We start from the raw sequence: 22,897 nt of genomic DNA, 5'->3' as shown, positions 1-22,897 counted from the left end.
AATACAACTCTGTATCTCCCTTTTTTTGCAAAGGACTAAAACTCACTTGAATAATACATTTTTAAAATAATGGAATAATCAAAAATTGATTTCCCTCTAATACAAGTTGATCCTGTATTAATATTAACTGATTTCATTAAATTTTAAGCAAATAAGAATGCATAGAACTGGTACCAAAGAAAAATACTCCATAAGCAATAAATGTAGGAGAAATTTCAAATCCCCATTTCCTCAATTCTACAGATTATGAACTTCTATAACCTAAAACCAAGAGCATTGTATAATCAAATCACATATTTCCAAACTAACAATTTTAAAGCTGGCACAGTCCTTAAAACTTTTGACACATTTACACAGGTACATTAAGCAATAACAAACACATTTCATTATTATGAAATTCACCTGGCCTTCAAGCAAAATAAATTACACCAATCCTCACACTTCAATGAGACAAGGCACAAGAGCTAAACTAGCTTATAGTAAAAACTATGGTTAGGAAAAATGCCACTGATCCAAATGAAATCACTTTCAAAACTGGATAAGAGTGTGCAAAATGATTCAATGTCAATTATGCATTTCGTATGACTTCCTGATGAAATGTGATTCATGTGAGTGATTATTAAGGCAATATTTAAATTCAATATCAGTTCCAGAATAGTTAATTTCTCTATTACTACCTAAAAAGCCTTTTAGCCAGTCACAAACTTTTGATCACAGTCTCTAAAAATTTGCAAAAAATTTCAGTTCCCTAAAACTGAACCTATTATGTTTTGGCATTCAAAAAATGTTTTATGAAACCTACTACAAAGCACTCCAAAATGAAAACAGAAGCATTTCCCAACCATTTCCAAACAACCCCATGCCATTTTAAATTAGTCAAAACAACATTCAACATTTTCAACAACAGCCCACCTAAGTACAAGACCAGTATGCTGTTCATGTTCTAAGTTTGTAATGCTATTCTCTCCAAAATAATTCTCACAATTAAGCAACAGAAAGCATATGTGTGTATGTGTGTGTATATATACACACACATATTACTACAGGGTGGGGCAACATAGCTTCCTTTTTTGAAAGCATTTTGCATTTGAAAAAAAGGAAGTTACGTTGCCGCACCCTATACATACTCACACATACATACATACACACATACAACTAATTTCAATATATAGTGTATTAATTCTTTAAACAATAATATATATTCATCTTGGTTCTAGGTTATGTTCATCTTATAAGAGGAAAAATCAGGAATATGCAAAAAAAATTATCACTTACTGTGTCTATCTTGAAAGTACAGTGCTCCATCTGCAAGGCATGTGTCATGAGTCAGGAAATTTGAAGAGCTTCAGATCAAATACAGATTAATTTTAGAGAAATTTAAGGAAGACAACAATTTGAACAGATGAATTAACCCACAATACAGCAAGAGAAATATGAGTCCGGTGCCCTTGCCAACAACTCCAATGAACGTAAGAATAATATGCAGACATACATTATTTTGAGAACCAACACTTCACCATGTGCACTATCTGATAAGACAATTTCTCCCTCTTTCACACTGATTTTGTAACATTTAGTATGAGATATCTTAATTCTTCTCATTTGTACAACTTTAAAATGTACATTATGAAGGTAGTTATGGCTTTAACAACAACAGCAAGTTTTACTTTGGGGAGAGGACATACTACTAAAAAATATTTAAATCGGTTGAAGTCACATGGCCAAAATTAATAAAAAATAAATATAAATCACTTCAATTAAATTTCAATTTCTGGTCAAAAATGTTATTGCACCTTCATTAACACTACGAAAGTTGAGTTTAATTCATCCCATGTCCTTCTTTGTACTTGCACATCAGCGATTTTAATAGCTGAAAACACCAGGAAATGATAATGCAAAATTAAAGAGCCCAGCATTTGATTATAAAGTTAAGCAGTTTCAAGCCTTGAATTGTTACTTTTCAATAATAATAACCCTACAGTCTTGATGCTAATTATTTTTTAAGAATGAAAAGCAAATATTAATTTAGTTAAAAGCTGAAAGCAGCTTCCCAAAGTCTCCAAAATCTAATTGCAATAGCTTCACTAAAATTTAGGCAAGAATCCATATAAATTACTAGCTACTTGCAATGGCAAAAACCAAAATTATAACGGCATATAATGGATAAGACTGGAAGTTCTCTCACACCCACACACACTGTGTGTCACAAAAACAGTATTTCACTTTGAATGGAACGCTCATGTTTTTGGCAAGTTGGTAAAAATGTTCCACAATTCAAGCATCTAGAAAGCTATCATCCAAATCATGAAAATAAAATGGGAGAAAAAGAATTCATTTGAAATGAACCCACTACAAATGAAAATGACTAGCTCCACATAACTTCTTTTAAAAAAAATGTAACATTCGTAATTCAATAATGCCGGAGATGCATTGAACAAAAAAAATCGATCAAGTTCCATATGAGTATAGAGCCTGAACATTGCAAGATCCAAGTTGAATTATGCAGCAATAAAAATTCAAGATGACAAAGAAATGCGTATAGCAAATTGCTCCCTAGATGAAAATCCACACATGAAAATCCACACAATCTTTCAAGGGAATAAAATGAATAATTTCATAGCAATTTTTTTTACCAACATTAACTTTATCTCAAATGCTGAAATAAGTCCAGATTGAAAAAATCATTTGCACTAACGATGGCATGGGATATGTGAATGTAATTTCCACCACTGTATTACATATACAACACACTAATGTCTGAAGACTAGAAGAAGTAACATCTTCGGCTTATTTAGAAACAAAACTAAAGACATGCATGACATCCTTTTCATTTTAACTCTTTCAACTTGGATCATGAGGATCATTTATTGTAAAAAGTATGTGATCTATTTCTTTCAATATCTTTAATATTATTGTCAAGTTATTTTTTTACTAGGGCCATTGAAATACCTTCCAAATTAAAAAAATTATATAGATAAATTCTTTTTCTTTGAATACAAAAATAAATGATCCTCAACTTGCAATGCAAGCAAATTTTGATTTTTCCCCTCAGAAAGGCTGAGCCAGATTGACTAAGTACCTGAGATAAGGCCATCACTATTACAAGGTTAATATTAGAGATGGATTTTAAGCATTGTTAAAAGAATATCATGGTAACCTTTCAAGCATGGCTTTAAAATTGGCATGTTTCAACAAAGTCAAATCTTTTAAGGGGAAAACTAATAATAAAATGCAATTTTAGATAAACTTCCTCAGTAATTACACTGGTAAACTTGTTTCAGCTAATGATTCAAAAAATTGACCCATATTGTTGTACATTCATCAGATAAACCTATGCAAATTCTGCATAAATCACGTTAGAGGGGTTAATTTGATTTGCTTCCAAATTGAATGTTTATTTTTCAAAAGATTCAATTAGTTAAAACTCACATTTCAGCATACCTAATGAGTTAGACATACCATTAAGATCTGATTTCCATCCCTACTCATGTTTAAATACATAACACCATGCATTTAGTACCCTCAAGGATTGGGCTATTAATAAACATCAGTGAGCAAATAGTATCTCAATCCTATGAGATGGGCAGTAATGAAAGTACCATTGCTGATAACAATAGAGATCAAAATGGCTGAATAATGGGAGTCACAATTCATGCTGAACATGAAAAATATGAGTTAATCATGAAATAAAGTACAGATCCAAATGATTCATGAAAATATACAGTTCCTTACACAGTACATCAAATAATATATGATATTTTTTCAAATGATTAATTGTTAAGGAAACACTTTATAGTAAGTACAAAAATCCTAATGTTAAGTAATAAATTAGGTTTAAATAACCTCAAACATTTTAAAAATAATGCAGAGTATTCATAAACTCATTATGAGTATTGAGCAAATATAAAACATGGAATACAAAGCGAGGCTAAAATTATCAGTTCTTCAACTTAAAAAGAGTTGATGATTAAATAAATAAATAAAAATTTATAAAAGGCAAAATAATACTGATTGGTTGCATAATACACAAAAGGAATGTCAACATGACAAACATACATGAAAAAATTACAAAAAGCACCCTTTCGACTGAGACATTGCTGCCAGCTATTTAACCACAGACGGAGCAACACACAGACAACATAGCCATTAGTGTCCCAAGTTACATTACCGACATATGTTGACGACGCACATTTCCAACATAGTTAGCAGGTGGCCAGTATGATTCTTACCAACCAACTGCCATCACTACGTTCTGAAAATACAAGATTACTTTTATACCTCCAAAATTTTCCTTTAGAGCCAACACCACTGATATCATATCATCACGACAAATGCTGACCGCTTAACCGCCACTAAAGAGCAGCAGTGACACGGCCCAGTTACAGAAACATCATCAGTGGCCCTGATGCACTCTTAATTATTGCATAAGAGCCACAGGGCAAACCAATGACCCAAGACACCAATACAAAAGAACATCAGATGGAAATGACTTTTTATTTAATTCAATTTTTTTCCACAGTCCCACCAGAGACCTAGACACGATAAACTTGATCCTCCCCACAAGGCACCTCTCTCTCATTCTCACCGGTCTGTAGTCCCAACCTCATAGAGGGCTGCCTCGTCCGAGTGCTTGGACGACCCCGCCCTGGGCTCCCTGTCTGTCCAACGTGAGTGGGAGGGACCTGCCACGGGGGATTCCACTGAAACTGGTGTCTGAGAGGTCCTTCCACTCATCCCGCTCGAGTCCTCTTTCCGCCGCTTCCCTTTCCTGATGCCACCTCCCCCTCCGACTCCTCCACCTTGTCCAACACTGCCACCTCCACCCACACTCTCCTCGCCACCCACCATCCCCCCTCGTGGGCTCTTACCCCCCCTCTGCCCACCCACTCCCCCGACAATGCCCTCCACCTCTTTGTCGGCAGCTGCCTCCTCATCCTCCACGCCCACCACCACCTCCATCTCCTCCTCCTCTTCCTCCTCATGGCTGATCCCACGCAGTGCCGTCCTCTCCTCCTCGACTGGCGCATACCTCGGTTGATCACAACGAGAGAGCACGGCCAGTAACAGGGCTTCCAGTGCACAAACATAACCCAGAGCCTAAAAACGAAAATCATTCCGTTATGAAACCTATAAAGCTGCTTGTGAACTCACCCCACACCCGTGCAGTAACCGATGCAATGATCAAGTATGGTTTACAATATGTGATGTTAGTGCTAAACTCAAGCTTAACACTTAGTTGGGTAAAATTCTCACAGCCAGTGCATACGGTCAGGTCAGGTGGTCTGTACCCAAATGGTCCACCCAATAGGCCACCATGCAGCTTAGTGAGCAAATAAAATGATTTTTTTCTCGCGATGATAAACACTTTTATGTTGAGGAAATTACTTATCGTATATTTTTGGGTAGGGAAAGACAATGAAGTAAAAAATGCCATGCAAAATAAGACAATGTTGGCTATTACATCCAGAGTTCCAAAATCCATGCCACCTAATAACACTGGATGCATGATGACCAATTGCCGATGGACTGCAACAGCACCCCATTTCAATTTTGTTGAAATTTGATAGTTTATCATAGTTTAAAACAAGAGACATGGATGAGACAAGATATCATTCTGGTTGCTTCTAAGCATGAGTGATTTTCTGATCATAGCAAACTTCTACACACTGAAGTTAGGTGGTGGTCATGTGTAAAAATAACACAATTGCTTGATCTGAAATATGAAGGTGGGATATTTTTTCAGGATCACAATGACTGTCGAAATATTTCTTGAACAAATATGGTTAGCTAATATCAGTTATCCTGCAAATATTTTCAGAAAACCAGATGATCTACATAGTTTGAATTAAAAGTATTGGAAAAAGTATCTTCTTTGCACAAGCAAGCTTCTTTGATGGCATGTAGGGTCCATTGGTGGTGTCCTTGGAGAGAGGATTTCACTTTTGGGAATAGGAAATAGTTTGCTGGTGCCAAGTCTGGACTGTAAGGGAGTTGGGGAATCGTCACAATGCCGCTGCAGAAGGTCTTCACAAACAGACACTCGATTCTTCTTTTGGTTGTCTGTCAAGACCTTCAGGAGGAGTTTAGCCCAGAACTTTCATGTTGTCAAATTTTCAGTGATAATAATGTGCGCTGTCATTTTATCAATGCCAATACAATCTGCAATAATGCTCACACTTACCGACGGTCTGAATTCAGCACTTCACGCAAATGTCAGGAAAAAATTTTTACCGATACTTTTTATAAAAACATAATCAAACACCTGTCTCTGCATGAAAAGCTTGAGGCTACCTGATTATGCACCTACAGGTTTAGAGTGTTTAATTTACTAAATTTTAATGCTGCCTAATTTACTGCATGATTGGACGTTCAAGGTACATAGACATGATATACAATTCTTCACTTTCTTGCAGTATACTACCTTGATCAAAAAGTTCCCGGAATAACCACCGTGTGGCGCTCCCATCGTTCCGATTTGAGTTCTGTTTTTTTTGTTAAATTGGTACATCTGTTGTTGATATTCCCTTTAAATCTCAGTGTCATAACTTGACATTTGCAAAAGTTACGGTCGGTTTTCGGTATGTCCATCAGTGCTTCCTGCGATTTTTCCATTACTTCCTCTCGGCTGCTAAAACGCGTTCCCCGTAATGGTTTTTTAACTCGATTGAACAGAAAGAAGTCACAGGGAGCCAAATCAGGTGAATTCGGTGGCTGTTGGATGGTATTTGTTGCATTTTTCGTCAAAAAATTACGAATAATGATAGCACTGTGCGACGGTGCGTTATCATGGTGCAAAATCCACGAGTTTTCTGCCCACATTTCTGGTCTCTTTCGGCGAATTGCTTCACGCAAACGTCTCATAACGCCCAAATAATACTCTTTGTTTACTATCTGGCCTTCTGGCAAAAATTCATGATGCACTACACCGTTGTAATCCATGAAAACCGTCAGCATTGCCTTCTTTTTTGACTGAAAATGACGTGGTTTTTTTGGTCTCGGCTCATTTGGTGAACGCCATTCACTTGCCTGATGTCTGGATTGCGTGTCGTACTCATAAACCCACGTCTCGTCTCCAGTAATGATCCTTTTGATGAATGTGGGATCGGATTCAGCCTCGCAAATCATGTCTTTTGCGACGTCAACACGGTCTCTTTTTTGCATGAAATTGAGGTCTTTTGGAACCAACTTTGCTGCTACACGACGGAAACCCAAATCATTAACCACAATGTCTTGGGAGGATCCATAGGCAATGTTCAAGTCCTCCGCTATTTCTCTGATGGTTAATTTGCGGTTATTGACCAACATTTCTTTTACTTTATCAATTTTTTCACCGACTTTCGATGTCGATGGTCTGCCACTGCGTTCATCATCTTCGATTGACTCACGACCACTTCTGAACCGCTCGTGCCACTGGTAAACGACCGTTTTTTTTAGAGAATCGTTGCCGAAACACTTTTCCAACATTTCTAACGTCCGTGCGCCACTAAATCCGTTTTTTACGCAAAATTTAATACAAGTTCGTTGTTGCAAATTTAAATCCATTTCTGCAATTGTAAAAAATCGCCAACACACACAGAGATAGATGTACTCTTGGCTACGTAACGTTTGCAAATGTCAAGTTATGACACTAAGATTTAAAGGGAATATCAACAACAGATGTACCAATTTAACAAAAAAAACAGAACTCAAATCGGAACGATGGGAGCGCCACACGGTGGTTATTCCGGGAACTTTTTGATCAAGGTAGTACATAATACAGTGGAATCTCTTAATACGAGCTAAATCCATTCTGCGATCTTCCCCGTTAAGTGAAACACTCATTTAGTAACACAATTTTTCGCACATAAATTAATGTAAAATATGATAATGCATTCCATGACGAAAAAAATTAAATAATATATGAGGTTAATTTTCAAAAAAATTATACATACATTGTTTAGGATGGTGGATAACATTCACCTTTTCTTCCATCGCAACCCGGAATGAAAACTCAATTTGTAAAAATAAAAAAGGATTGAAATAAATTCATAATTACTTATGATATGTACCTCATTCCTTTTTACAAGAAAGCTGTCTAGAGGAATTTGATTTCGCTGATGCTTCAAAATTTGGTAAAAATGTGACTCAGAATGATCGTTAACTAAATTTATGGCACACATCGCCACTGCCTTATTAGGGAGATGCCTCACACGCATTGTACAATGCAAAAGTTTCCCGTGACCTCCACATCTCATTTCGCTTGCTGTTTTGGACTTAACACTTCTTGGAGGTACCAGGAGTTTCTGAATGGTAAACAAGCAGGGTTTGATTTTCAAATCGCCGCTCGAATGTGTGCATCGTTTGAGATGGCCTTTCATTGCCTTTTGGTCGGGCAATGCTTTCTCTTACCGTTACTTGCACAAATATAGGTTTGCTTTGGCATCTTCTTCCCAAAGAGAACAGTCTTGTCACAATTAAAAACATTTTGTGGATGGCAACCCTCAAAATCTACGAGCTTTTTTCTAAGTCACTGATGAAGTTCTCTGCTCCCTTTGACACTAAGATTGCTGCTTCACCACGCCTCATAATGCCATGGAGGACAGTTCTTCTCATTAACTTCTCAAGCCAAGCACGACTGCCCTTAAATACTTGTTTGGCCGTTGATAATCCTGACATCTCATAAAAAAGGTCGGCATAAATCACTTTCCCCTTCTCACACATTATATTCTCATTAATAGTGTCACATTGCAATTTTCTTTGTTTGTGCATATGTGAGACAAAACCTTTCGACGTTGTTGAAAATACGTAACCTTTGCATAGATCCTCTAGTCACTTTATTTGAAGCATAAATCTCATTAGTCTTGTCTGTGTTCGTCAAAAAAAGGCCAATCGTTGATGTTGCCCGACTGTTGATGTGTGCACTAGGTCAGCCACCCTCACCCCTTGCTCCCAGTTTTCAATAATTTTACTTTTCACATCTGCTATTTTTTATCTTTACTGTCTTATGGCTTTCTTCTTACGGATTTTTCTTTGAGGTCAATTTTAAAACTATACACAAAATATTATTAAACTTTGAACAAAAAAATCACTAATAATATGTTTGAACGCAAGTTTGGAAAAATGTGTGATCATAAGCAACACTAAGAAGATAGTGGAATGAGTGCTAGAGACAAACCACAGCCACAGGTAGGCAATGAATCTGGGAATTTCTCTCTCCTCTAAACTCTTCATGCAAAAATGTTCTCATTAAGCGAATCATTTTCGGCACCAATATTCTTGCTTGTCATGCAAAATACTCGCTGTGCTAGGTGCTCGTTAAGGGAGGTTCCACTGCACATTGAATGCTACTACCACAAAAAAATCACCAGGTCACTATTTATACAAAATTCAAAAGAAGAGAATACACAAGTTATTTTTCCTCTACTGTCCACCCCATGCATTTTCCCGATGAAATAACTAAAATTCTTCAAAATTCCAGGCTCTACAGCTCAATTTCAGGTTCTTTCCAGGATTTATACTAGCTTATTCCCATTCTCTGTTTTCAAGGATTTCTTTCCACTCTTGTTTTCCCACCTCTAACAAACCAGGCATTTTTACACACCCAGAAAAATGCTCACATACCTAATAATACTGACCATGCACTCTGTTTGGGGGATAATCCCTCCCCTCCTCCCATTCTTCCACCCAAGCCATTTAAGAGACAGATTTACACAACAATGGGAGAAGGAACTGCAGAGGAAATTAACTTGTAGCGATATACGAAGGCAGCTATCAAGCTCTCATTTTGGGTCAACTGATTCGATTAATAAGTACAAGATGAATACTGGGGCATGAAATGAAACTTTTCTCATCAGATTTTGCATCAATGCAGTATGCATTGAAATATGATATTTACAAAGCCTAACATGTGCTATCCCAACTTCTAAGATACTGATGAAGAATTTCCTTTTGTGCCCCAAGTTTCAATATTTTTTCCCAAATTATTGAAAAAAATAGATCTGGTGTAGCCTAATATGGAGAAGTTGCAATTGGAGTAACGAACAGAGCCTCCAGCAATGTCTTTTAGCAAGACACCTAATCTCCTTAATAATTTATACATATTTACTTTCACTATCTTGTTAAAAAATTGGCATTAATGATTAGCAATCATCTTCCTTCTTTTCAATCACTGAAGAATTACCTCAATATGACATTTGCATGATAATATGGATAAAATTAGGTTGTGATCATACAGAAATTTGAAGAGCATCAATACAATGACATAAATAGAAGGGAAAACTCCAGGGGTGCAAAAAGTTAAGTACTACTGACGTAGTGTGAGCAAAGCTCTTCCTTCCAAAGTTCTTTATTTTTCAATTTTCAATCAAAGTTAAGGATAAAATTTAATGGAATGATGGCCATAAATTAAACTATGCCCAAAATTAGTGATTTTTCATCAGCAAAAGAACAAATGAAATCACAGGGTTACGAATACAATTTAGTTCATTGTTTAACCACAGAGTCATTCACTTAATTCCATCACACCATTTAAGTTCAATTGATGATAAAAATTTAACCATAACACAGTTAACCAGAGTAAAAAAGGAATGATTTTGAAAATGCTTCTGTTCAGCAGTTCAAACTTAATTCATGCGTGAAACAACTAAAACTTACCCCAGTAACGATGAGTTGGTCGCGAGTATGTTTGGACACCCAACCATATGACACTAAGTAAATGTGAACCAGGTGTAGTAGCAAAGATGAGCTCACCAGGTATGCAACACTAACCAAGACGAAGAACCACCCATTCTGGAATCATCAAAAAGACAATACAATGAAATAACAATACAAATAGAAGGCCTATGCAAATCATTCCAATAGAACAATTGCAGAGAAAAATGGTTACCAGTATGGCATCCATTTCAATTATACTTAAAAACTATCCTCATATATTCTAGGGTTTCCCAAGGACAAAAGTCAATTTACAAGGCCCGTAAGAGATTTGGAATCATAAAACAAAACATTTTACATAAAATCCCGCGGAATGTAAACAAGTGGTTTGGGCTGTAGGAGGTCCACTGTAATTTCAAGGATCAAACAAAAATTGACTAATGTAGGGTTTAATACACTGAAATTTAGCTTTGATAAACATGCCCATGTTTTCCACCACCTGGGATGTTCAGAATTACAGCGATTTAAATTTAGCATTTCCATATTAAAACCATCTAGTTCCTAGGATGTAGGTGTTTTGTACCTAGCTTCAATGTGCAAAGAGGTGAGGCATTTAAGTTTATACCGGCAACTGGCTTTCCAAAAATCATTTTTTTCCATTTTCATAAAGTATATGATTTAAGGAATATTTCCTTTTAATTTCATGACAAAATCCATATAACTTCAGGAGGTGAAAGCGCATCAATCAGCTGCTTTCGAAGTTGGGTGCAGCACTACCTTTGTGTCAATATGATATGGCTCATCTCTTATTTTTGTATGAGGAGCTGGTTTTTATATTTATCAATGGTTCTTCTGCGCATTCTATTCATTGCACTGCAAGAGGATACCTGGAGTTAAACATTTGACACATCTCAACAAGTAGAACATTATCATTTTTAAGATTTTGAAGGAACAACACCATTTGAGTTTACGAACAATTTTTATAAAATGGGTAAAAAGTTTAAGCGAAAATCGAGTAGATAGCACAAAAAACAAAGTAGTAGAGGGCAGATGGGAGTAAACAAGGAAATTTCATGGATATCGTTTAACAGATGAAATAGGCAGAGAAAACGGCAGCAGCATGTACATCAACAAAAGAGTGGAGATAATAACTTTGATACACGTTGCGATCTGAGTTCAAGTTGTTGTTTTATACAATTTACTCCAATATTCAGCACATTGAAATGTTATTTGAAGCGCAAAACATGTGGCAGTGATGTTGTTTAGCCAATAGCAACTCATAGACTTGAGTTTAGACTCTGTGTTTCTTGTGCTTGTGGAGAAATATACATACTCATACCCAAAAATCAGCAATTCCTATGAAATAAATTGCCAATTAGTCATGACATGCATTTGATTGGTGTTGGTTACCATAGGTTACAAATGTTTTGTGCGCTTATGGAATAAGGGCAAGGATTATATTAGTGCTCATATTACACCATCATTGATAGTATTAACACTGCAGCAGCAGAATCTGTGTGGGCTATTGCCTAGGGCAAGGCTATAAATGAAGAAAAAATAATGACTGCACTAAAAGATATGCACAGTGTACTGGGCAACATTATTTCATAAAATGAAACAGACAACTCAACATTTGTATTGCCCTAAAAGCATACTCTCTTGGTGCCATTACCACCAAAATGAGGCTAGTGGTATGCTTGCTTCGTTTAAGCATCCACCAGGCTCCCAATCAGGAGGTGGCAGGAGTTTTAAAACCAATTTTGGAAGGTTTGTCATCTGAAGATTTACATCTAGATACTTTGGCTCCAATAACGAAAATTTTAATGCATATGTTTCGAATATGGTACCAAAACATGTTTTCATAGGATAAGCATTGGAAACAGCAATGTGACTTGCTACATGGTGTATTCAGTGAAGATTTTACTCCTATTTTAAAAATTACGGATATAAGGGGAGTAAATATAAGCACAGATACATTAAGCTTCATCCAGATGCACAACCATGATAGCCATGGCTGACAGACAAGCTACAACATTGTTGAAAGAGGCCAGAACATCTGAGCTGGTGAAGTTAGAGGTATCACAGGGTCTAGTGTATGATCATGAATGCCTGATTAGGTTTAAGTAAGTTTTTCTTTTGAATTTTTATTCAAAAAACTAAACAATTAATTCTCTAAATGCTATTTCTTCACATTGCAGGGAAGATTTTTCAACATATATCGGACCAATCGTTCTAAAATTATGCTGGAATTTCTGTACCTATGGCCCTAAATAGGACCAAGTAAAAAGTCTTAATTTAAAATTATTTTACACATGAAAAAATGATTTTAAAAATGTTTACATAAATTTGCACTATTTTCTTATTTTTCAACAAAAAGTTATAGTTGTATCATGGACCATAGCAATACTCACTCTTAAGAATTTTCTTGATTTTCATTATTTCAGAGCATCCTGAGAGCTAAAAGTGCCTGCTCAGCAAACCTACCTCTTTTTTTTCTGTGATGCCATATTGCATCTGATTTTTTATTTAGAAAAAACTGTAAAAACTCAAATGAAAAAAATTTTTTGTACACTTCCTGAATATATTAATACGGCATAAAAATGTTATACCTCCATTGATCACATTTCAATCATAAAAGAAGCTGAGAATTTTGCCCTATTTTCCTGAGGAGTTACTAGTATAGCCCCTTAAACCCCTTAATATTTTGAAAACAAAGGGAGATATATAAACAATTTTCAGACAAAGTTATAAAGGTTCTGGGGGAGAATGAATGTGGCTCCATGATATTTACAGTATTGCAATCAACAAATGTCAATTTATTTCCCCCCCTCCTTGTACCACACATGCACTCACTGATATTCCAGGTCCAATGCCAGTATGTTAATGCCACATTTCCTCCTCTAATAGGTCATATCAACTATGGCACCAAGCGGCAAGTATTTATTATCATAATTCTGTAATCATTAAACTTTGAGCATTGGTTCCTTGGTATTTTTTTACTCTTGACAAAATTTACCATTTTACCTTAACGGGTAGATTACCTAATAATAATAATAATATTAAAATGCAATATGCCACTGAAAAATTTCTTGACCTTCAACTGCCACTTGGTGACAAATATTCCGATAATACATTCCTTCCAATACCAACTTTTTTGTGGATCAATTTTCTACATCTTCCTTTGATTTCAAGATATTCATGTCATTCATATCCAGGCTGAATACTATGAATTAGTAACACTTAAAAATATTCTAAAACAATGATCAAATGAAAAAAAAATTGAATGATACTGAAAAATTTTGTAGTAATATCTAAGAATGTAAACGTAATTACTTTTTTGAGAACTTAGCAAATGCTACGGAAGTCAAATAATGAAAGAATTCATGGGATTTTACACAACAGTTAATTTTGTCTGTCCAATCATAAGTAGGCACAACGATGTATTTTTGTAAAAGATGGTATAGAATCAAAATAAGCTGAAGAACTTAAAAATTTTTAATGGGAACATTCATAATTATGAGGCAAGAATAAAATCCAACATGAAGAAGGGGCAGTCAAATGAAAACCAAACACCTGTCATAACACACTGTCCGTGCTAAAGGTGGCAACATTGTTGGTACATATTGATATTGCCATCGCTGTGGTAGAAGACCTGCATAGTGACAACTAACAGGCACACACAAGTGTTGGGTAATGTACTTGTTGGTATGTGGACTCACTGTTGCAGCGGGTGTTTGATTTTCATTTGACTGCTTTGTGAAAATTATACAACATGCCCTTTAAAAAACCATAGCATTTGATATAGGTAAAATGAAACAACTTTTCATTTGCTCTTTGTTTTGAAAAATTTAATTTAAAAAGTACCCATGCAAGCTTTCAATTACTAGGACTTTCACCTCAGGAGGGTTACTTTGTATTTCCAAATTTGAGGATGGTCATCATCAATCGGTCCTTATAAAAGGTATCATTGACATGGATATTAGAATACCTGGAGCTTACCCTATAAGGTAACAGGCAGTTCAATGTCATTCATAAATTCATGTTTCAGCATCCTCTGCACAACAGTTTCTCTCTAGTGCTAACATTGCAGCCGAAAAAACATAGTTTAGTTGGTATTTGAAAAATAACGACTTTTCAATGGTTTATACAAATTATACATTACTCGTTAAAAATGCCTGCACACAAGAGATTGCTTCAATTCTTATGATATGGGTTCAATTTCATCACATTGGTTGGATTGAATGAATCTCCTCACTGTGGTATTTGGTAACCGAGTGTAAGTGACTGAGATGAAGGACCTTGTTTATTAGTAGGCATTGTTTCAGAGTTTACTAATCATAAGTGAATCACTATAAGGATGATTAATAACAAAGTTATAAATGTGGTCATATTTCCTCTTCGTGCATTGAATTTATTTTTCACCTAAATTCAACCTCAGTTGATGTTGTCATTAATGCCTGTGAAAGTCATTTCCAGAGCAATTGGAGCTGTTGTGTAGCTTAAAGTTTTTATGAATTTGGTACCAAAATTTTATCGCTAGGTTCTGTTTTTAAATACTCATTTCACATGGCATGAAATGCAACACAAGGGATAATGCAGGATTCAATTGTGATATTTAACCAAATGTGATGCTACCAAAGGTACCAAAACATATTTTTTTCCTTTTAAGTCATTGACTTCATCCTTTGATCAACGTAGAAGTATACATTAATGACAATAAGTGCAGTTACAGAAAATTGTGAATTGATCATTACATGTGAAACCACCTACTTTGGCAATACGTATTTCTTACCACAACTTTGAATTACTTCCAACTTTTTCCACTGCAGGCATATATCCTTTATGATGAGTAAATTGACCCACTCCATCACATGCAACGCTACTGTGGCTTTAAGCAAAGAAATTCCACTCAAATGTCATGCATTGATCTTATTATAGCACTAATTGATAAAATATTGTCCTGCACTGTCAATGATGAAAAAAATTGCATGTTTCACTTAAGGTAGATCCTTTAATGCATCATGAATTGCTTCCCACTATAGAGTTTAAGTGATAGTAATCGTTAAATAAATACTAATGAGTTTAAATCAATAAATGGTGAAAGCCTCTGAATCGTTGAAAGAAACAGTATATTCTGTTTAACTCTTTATTTAGATTTGGCCCTAAAATTCACTGACTGAATACATATTATCATCTGACCTCAATAACAAACACACATGATTACGTGTAATATGATAGAGGGATGTAATTATCTTTATCCATGCTCATTATAGTGAGTCATTTTAATGGATGCAAACAATAATCAACAGGGATGCTTGAGTACTACAGAAAATTTAAAGCTAAGTGATTTAATGACCTCTTCCAGGTTTCTGGAGAAGATTGATGAAACAAAGGTCTTGACTTTGGCATTTTTATTTTTTTGCTGAATTGTGTCGGCAATTATCACATTTACTAATTATGAATGCACCATTTAATTTATTTTAACATATTTCTTTTCTGGGTTTTGTTTGACTTGCATAAGTTTGTGAAGGGTTCCTACCTGTATTTCCAAATCTTAAGTGCCTTTAACATACTTTGACTTCTAATGGTTTAAGTTACTGTCTTTGACAAGGGTTTTCCTACTTAAGTTTGAGTAAATTTATGTGTAGAAATGAAGAAAAACTATTTCCAAAATAATCATTGCAAAGCTTGAATATCATTGAATCTCTAATCAACTGATTAAGAGTAATTGGTTTGTACACAACTAGCATCAGTCGAAGCCTGATAAGTCTCTTTCTTTCCGAAATATCTCCGCATTGAAAAAGTGAATTGACACTGAATTATTTGATTGTATTACCCAAGTATAACTTATGAATAACACGTGCACAGAAAATGACTCGCGAAATAAATGACATGATTAAGCCATCCATAATTAAATGCTTGATCAAGGTCCCAATTCAGAGCAGAGAACTGAAGCCTAGTTGGTGTTACGATTGTGTTGTATTCAAAATATTAATTTTGTATTACCAAACTGTAGTGTTATAATCAAATTTCAGATGATTCTGGCTATTCTAGGTACATCACTTGATAGGATTGCATTACTTTCCTCCTTAATTCAAAGGTTTCTCTCATATAATCAAGACTGGTAGATTAAACTTAACAAAGTCTGTGTTTATATATTAAATTTAATTTAAGATTCAACTCAAATTTCATTATTTCATTTTTACTTACTTTTTGATTCAATGATCATAAAGTTTTTAAAAATTTGTCATCTCCAGCATAACTTTAGGGAATTTACATAACACATTGTATGAAATTACTGACTTTTAATTCCACACTTTTATATACACACATAAATGTATCATATTTCCCAGCCCATAAGAGGTACCCTTTTTTGCTCCTAAATGTGCTTTAAGTTCAGCCTGCATTTTATGGGCCAAGGGTATATGGGCATAACTTCAACCTCTAGGATGCAAGCAGATTAAGCAAAAAAAATGCTAAAAAGGATTTCTTCTTGCATCATGTATAGAAAATTACAAATTATGATAAAATAATAATACAAATTTTGATAGAACAACTGTTTTGAACCAGCAATAAGTAATAATTTTAATATTTCTTTGAAAGTACTTCCTAAAATAATTCCCAAATAATTCCTGGGAATGTCCGCTTCTCTGCTAATAAATTGTACCTCTCCAAATGAACTCAAGAGTAAAAAAATTTACGTTCATGTTCTCCTAAATGCTCAAAACTTGAGGAACATGTTAAGAACTGGATAATATACCACACTAAGAAGGAGTTACAGAAACAGAAGTTTCAACAGAAATTATTTTAACTGAAGCAAGAAAATTAGCAATAGATATTTTTACCGCCAATTTCTCTGGGAAAAGTTCAATGAGCAAATGGTTCACTATTAGCATTTTAACATTGCACTTAGCCATCTTCCAAGCTGGATTAGATTTCCATTATACGGCCATGTTATAAAGAAAATGTTCAATTGGTGGAACTATAGTGAATCAAACATTTAACTAGAGATATATGTAATCTTTATGTACATTATGAGTTTGAAATTATTATCGCAGCATCTAATAAAAAAATCAGTTGAACCTCAAATCCCTTTATTATTCCTGTGTTACTGATGATGCTTGAGATTTTAGTCATTAAACCATCACCATTGTGTCTACTCTTCCTTCATCTGGCGGCTAGAGGGGATGTAGAACATTATAAGGAAAGAGTAGATAGTATTTTTCATTTTCAAAAAGTGTGGCTGATAGTAGTTCGAGAAATATAGTAGTGAATTACGTGGAAAGATTATGGGACTGAGAAGATTTAAGCTGGCAGAGATAGGTAAGGAAAGGGATAGCTATGTAAGGTCCAATAAAGGATATAGTCTTACATTAAACAGTATGTATATGATATAAGCCATAAACTGTTAGCAGTCTTAAATATACTCGAGGAAAGTTCCATAAATTCATATATTCTCATGATGAAATTAAATCCTCAATTGTAAATTTTTTTCCTCGCCCAATATCATCAATGTCATACTCACATGAAAATAAGGAGTTAACTGTTCATTTTATCAGCGGATGGCTCTCTGTATAAATCAATAAACTTTTGACAACACAAAGTAACCTTCCTTGTTCACATCAACATAGTTTCTATAACCGTAGCTGCTGTTCACAGAAAATAAAGCAGCCATTTACTTAAGTATTAACATGCAATGACCAAGGCCATTAAGATTTCCTTTAAATTGAAAGGAGGAGACATTAAAGCTCAATTATCACTAATCAATTAAATTGATAAATTTTATACTCACGAGTCTTGACCAATTGAAAGGAAATAAGTAGACTAGATGGGAGATATCAAGGAAGAGCAGAAGGCATGTGGCAAGTATGCTGAACACAGTGACAAATAGCATGAGGCGTAATCTTCCAGGGAGAGGAAGTAGGAAGAGCCCCCCTGCTGCCGCGGCTGCGGCTCCCCCTCTTCCACCAGCAGCAGCTCCTGGCCCACCCCCACTAGCACCGGCAGCACCAGAAGCACCCCCTCCACCGCCCCCACCACCAGAGGAGCAGAGACATGCTAGGCATGCAACAGATGAGATCTGCAAAACAAATGTGAGGTTAAATCGGAAATAAGCATGGTTTTCAAAACACTCAAACATTATGAATAACTGCATACACATTAAATTCCCGACCAAAGATGCATGCAGTGCATTCAATCTTGTAAGCTGTCATTATCATCAGAGGGATTTTGTCAAGCTAGAGTAGATTTTGGACACAAATTGGAAAATACTACATATCAGTGCCAACTCTAGCTCAACAGGAAAACTGAAAACCCAAGACAATTTTCTTCATCCATTTACCTTTGAATTAACATTTGGAAAAATACTGGAGATATTACTTACATGGAGGTAACCCTAAGGGCAAGGAGTAATTAAATTTTTGCAAGGAAAAATGTCTCTGTGAACAGGTAAATGGATAAAAGTAAAAGTTGTGCGGTGATTCAAAAACTGCAAGAAATTTATAACAATATTTGGGAAAAATGATATTCATAGTAATAATTTTAATTTGCAAGCTCATTGAAACTGATTATCGATTAATCAATTTTAAATTGATTTTCAACACTTCTAATTTGCAATTCCTAAACTGCATACTGTCACACTGATGATTGATTAAGTGTAATAAAAGATTATTTTGATAAGAAGGCTCTGCAGGAGAAATCTTCAAAGACAGTTATTTTAAATATTGCTCATTTAGAGACATTAAGGGAAGGGGAGGTATTAAAATAGTAATATAATCTACCATCAGACCTAATCCACCAAAACAATATATTTTTAAGTATTTCAAATGCCTATTTTAAGGTAGAAATTTTTCATTTAACTTATTTACCTGACCACCTGTCATGTATTTACTGCACTTACATACATATTTCAATTGCTTTAATTTGGAGTTTTGTATGAATATTTTGGCTACTGCCGACAAACAGAAATGCCTTAACTTTTCAAGCAAATACTCCAGGACTTTTCCCAGTTTGTACACCCAATTGCTACATTGTCAATTTATGATGTTTTGTCAATGTCTTTTCATTCAAAATATTACCAAACTAAGTTTTTGTTCCTTTCATTCTTCAATCTCCAGGAGTGTTACCATTGCCTCAACAAAACAACTCAACACAAAAAACAAGTTGTCAGCAATACTCTCGTGTGCAATGAAATAGAATCAAATTCTCTTCCAGCAAGTAGTTTCATCTCATGCTAAACACTTTTGCTGATAAAGAGAATAGAAAGAGCCACACAAATTACCTAAACAGCAATTTTTAAAAGGGGTCTCTCCAGAATGCTCACAATTAAGACTATTCTTTAGTTGGTAGAAATTCCCAAACACCACAAACATTTGGTCCAAAAAGATTTATGAGCTCATGAGAAATAGTGCTTTCACCAAGTGGCCATTCTCACTCTCAACCCCTTTCATTTCCAGAGTGAACCATTTGGGGACATGAAGAAAATTGTTTAAACAATCAAATTTAGCAGACAAGAGATAAAGTAAAATATGTTTATATTTCCTGATATCACTGTACACTAAATATGCATTGTATTGTGACAATGAAAGCAAAAGGGTAAGTGATTGCTAAATATTTTCGGTCGAAACTTCATATTGAATGTGTATGGTTTTTACTAGTTATATATTTCTAGAGGTTTGTGGGCAAAAAGTTTAATGATAACAGTTGTAATTCAATTTGGTGAAGGACAAATTACAAATAAAACGGCTGGCTAAGAATACAGATGAATCGAAGCACCACCCTCCAATGGAATTTGGTTTAATACAATGGTCAAAAAAATGAAGGACAACTTATGTGGTGGCAAGACTACATGAAGATTTACAAATTTGCTCCATTAAAATATGTATTATATTAACTTTAGAGGTCTTCTGGTAACTCTGTCCATTTCGCATGATGAATGCCCATCAAAGCCAATTATCACATGAAAATACAAGACTCTCACTTTACGCTGGGTTTGAAGCTAGCCTTTGGAATACCCCAAAAACACAATTGTGAATATTTTCCAAAGTTAGCCGATTAACTACTGCATGCATGGCTGCATCAACTTCCTAATGGAGTTGAGAGGCTATCAGTGAACCTTAATGAACCCCAAATATCAATCCAAGTAATTTATAATTATGGAGCTGGTTCTTGTAACTATTCCTCAAAAATCACCTTTAACTCCTCAAAACAAATTACAGGCAATAAGAGTATCCTAAATCACAATTCATCCATTAGTTTGTACTCAAAATTTAAAGCACAGAATGAATACATACCACTAGCAAGACCCGTACGATTCCTGTTGGAGACTTGAGGTGGGATTCATCACAAAAGAGCACAACTCCAGGGAATGGGGCACCTCCACCATCCGATCCATCTTCTAAACCATAGACTTGCTGATAGTTTGTGTGTGAATCCCAAGAACCAATGGTACCAAGTGACTCACACCTATCCCCAGTATTTGCACCCATATCTCCATCTTCAACCCCTTGGTTAACACCGGATATCCCCTGCCCTCCTGTCCCAGCCTTCTCCACACCTCCACTGCGACTTCCATCAATCTCAAAATCCTGCAGGTATAAAGACAAAACTGGTATGTATGAATCTGACCTAGAAATAAAATTCTTTTGGCCTTACATTGCATTCATACCAAGGGTTGATTCCAAGCAGTTGCATCTTTTTAATATTGCCAGCAATGGCTAAGGAGCAGAGCAATTAAAATAACAGTATACAATAAGCAACTTTCTATGCATCTTAGCAGATTTCTAATTTGGTTTCAACATTTGGATTAAAACTAATCTATGAAATGATGCTCAGCATTTTATCTAGCCATAATATTTTAGGGATGAGGGTATTTAAATAGTTGTAAAATTATTTTTCTAACTTGAACACTGGTTATAGTAGCAAATAAAAAAACACAGTCCTACAAAGTGCAATGCATACTTTGACTAGTCCAAACCATAAAACGACTATCACGGTTGGGGTAACATAAAATGATTCCATTGATTATTGGGGTAAAACTGACAATGCAAAAAGTATGATGAAATTGATAAATGCATATATATTACAGGCTTTAACTGCTTTGGCTAACATTAAGAAAACAAAGGAGTGATTGAGCTTCCATTCTATTGCAAAGGAATAAAAAGCAAGGTTGAAAGTTGCCAGTTTTCTGTATGCATTTTCACCTGGAAGTCCTCAGCTGTGGAGGGGGGTTCCAGGTCTCGAATCTCTTCCAATAATACCTCTATCTCATCAGCGCCGTAGAGGTCAGATACTGAGTGGACGTATCTCCCAGCATTGGCCCTTGGAAGAGTGGCCCCACGCTCTCTGTTTCCCCCTCCGCCACCAATTCCAGCAACCCCTCCACTCCCCTGCATGGTCAACCGATCACCAAACTTTCAGCCCCCACACTCCAGCTCCTCTCAGCAAGATTTATTCCGAAAAAACAAATGGTAGAGGAAGAGCCACAATGAAACGGCTGACCACTCCAAGGTTAGAGAGTTTGAGGAATTAAAGGTTCTGTAGGGCAACAGAAGATAGGGATGGGGAATGGATGCCATAAATACTCCCGAACTCAACCAGTTCATTGTGGTAGCCGTGTCCTGATAACAAAAAGAAAACAAATTGTACACTTGTTGTAAAATTAATAAGTAACTTATGTTAATGGCTAACAATAGAGCTAATTTTTCATCTTCTATTTCCTACTATGGCAATAACATTGTGTTTAATACATCATTTCAAAGTTATAATAACTCTTAAAATGCCTCTGACAATAACGAAAAATTACTATTTTACGAGCAAATTAATTCAATAATAACTATATTTCCATCAATCCTAACGTCAGACTCGAAATAAATCCAACCATTACATGCACCGCACTCACACTAAGTACTTACAGTACGTAAGGCGTTGTTACAGGAACAAACCATCTTTGAAGACCTAGCCCATTTTTTTGAAGATGTGAGCTACGCCGAACAAGATGTGTTGAAAAAGTCACGAAGAAATGTCAAATTCATCTAAACTTATCTATTAAAAATCATTAAAAATATAGTATTACAAAAAATATAGATGTTTTCTTGACCTCCCGCCCTACTCAGTTCCCGAGCAGCTCATTTAGCGTTACACCGAGCGTTTGAGCATGACCGTTCGCCATGTTTACTAAATAACTGACTATTCTACTGGAGAATCGAAATCCCTTTTTTGAACAGTATAAAAAGACAAAATCGGTTTTAAGCATAAAAGCGAATTTATA

The 22,897-nt window shown here is 35.4% G+C and overlaps 1 protein-coding gene across 1 annotated transcript; it reads right to left on the bottom strand.

Moving 5' to 3' along the window:
- Window positions 1-4,581: 4,581 nt before the first annotated feature.
- LOC139690416 (uncharacterized) lies at window positions 4,582-22,776 on the bottom strand. The gene is made up of 7 exons (XM_071587865.1): window positions 22,542-22,776; window positions 21,831-22,247; window positions 20,922-21,215; window positions 18,670-18,709; window positions 18,422-18,576; window positions 10,633-10,767; window positions 4,582-5,097 (listed from the first exon to the last, which is right to left on the bottom strand). The coding sequence occupies exons 2-7, from the start codon at window positions 22,020-22,022 to the stop codon at window positions 4,582-4,584; spliced, it is 1,332 nt and encodes a 443-aa protein (XP_071443966.1). The 5' UTR covers window positions 22,023-22,247; window positions 22,542-22,776.
- Between the last annotated feature and the right edge of the window lie 121 nt (window positions 22,777-22,897).

Source organism: Hetaerina americana, unplaced genomic scaffold (genome assembly GCF_022747635.1).
Source record: "Hetaerina americana unplaced genomic scaffold, ioHetAmer1.1.p SCAF_3, whole genome shotgun sequence".
Taxonomy (NCBI): domain Eukaryota; kingdom Metazoa; phylum Arthropoda; class Insecta; order Odonata; family Calopterygidae; genus Hetaerina; species Hetaerina americana.
Note: the sequence above shows the minus strand (reverse complement) of the source record. Positions and strands in the feature narration are given on the sequence as shown.

Excerpts from the sequence above, each read along its gene's own strand:
- LOC139690416 (XM_071587865.1), bottom strand. The coding sequence starts at position 22,022 with ATGCAGGGGAGTGGAGGGGTTGCTGGAATTGGTGGCGGAGGGGGAAAC. Across the intron at positions 21,216-21,830 it reads CCACAGCTGAGGACTTCCAG|GATTTTGAGATTGATGGAAG; the intron begins GTGAAAATGCAT and ends TTATACCTGCAG. Across the intron at positions 18,577-18,669 it reads AGCATGTCTCTGCTCCTCTG|CCGCGGCAGCAGGGGGGCTC; the intron begins GTGGTGGGGGCG and ends GGGGAGCCGCAG.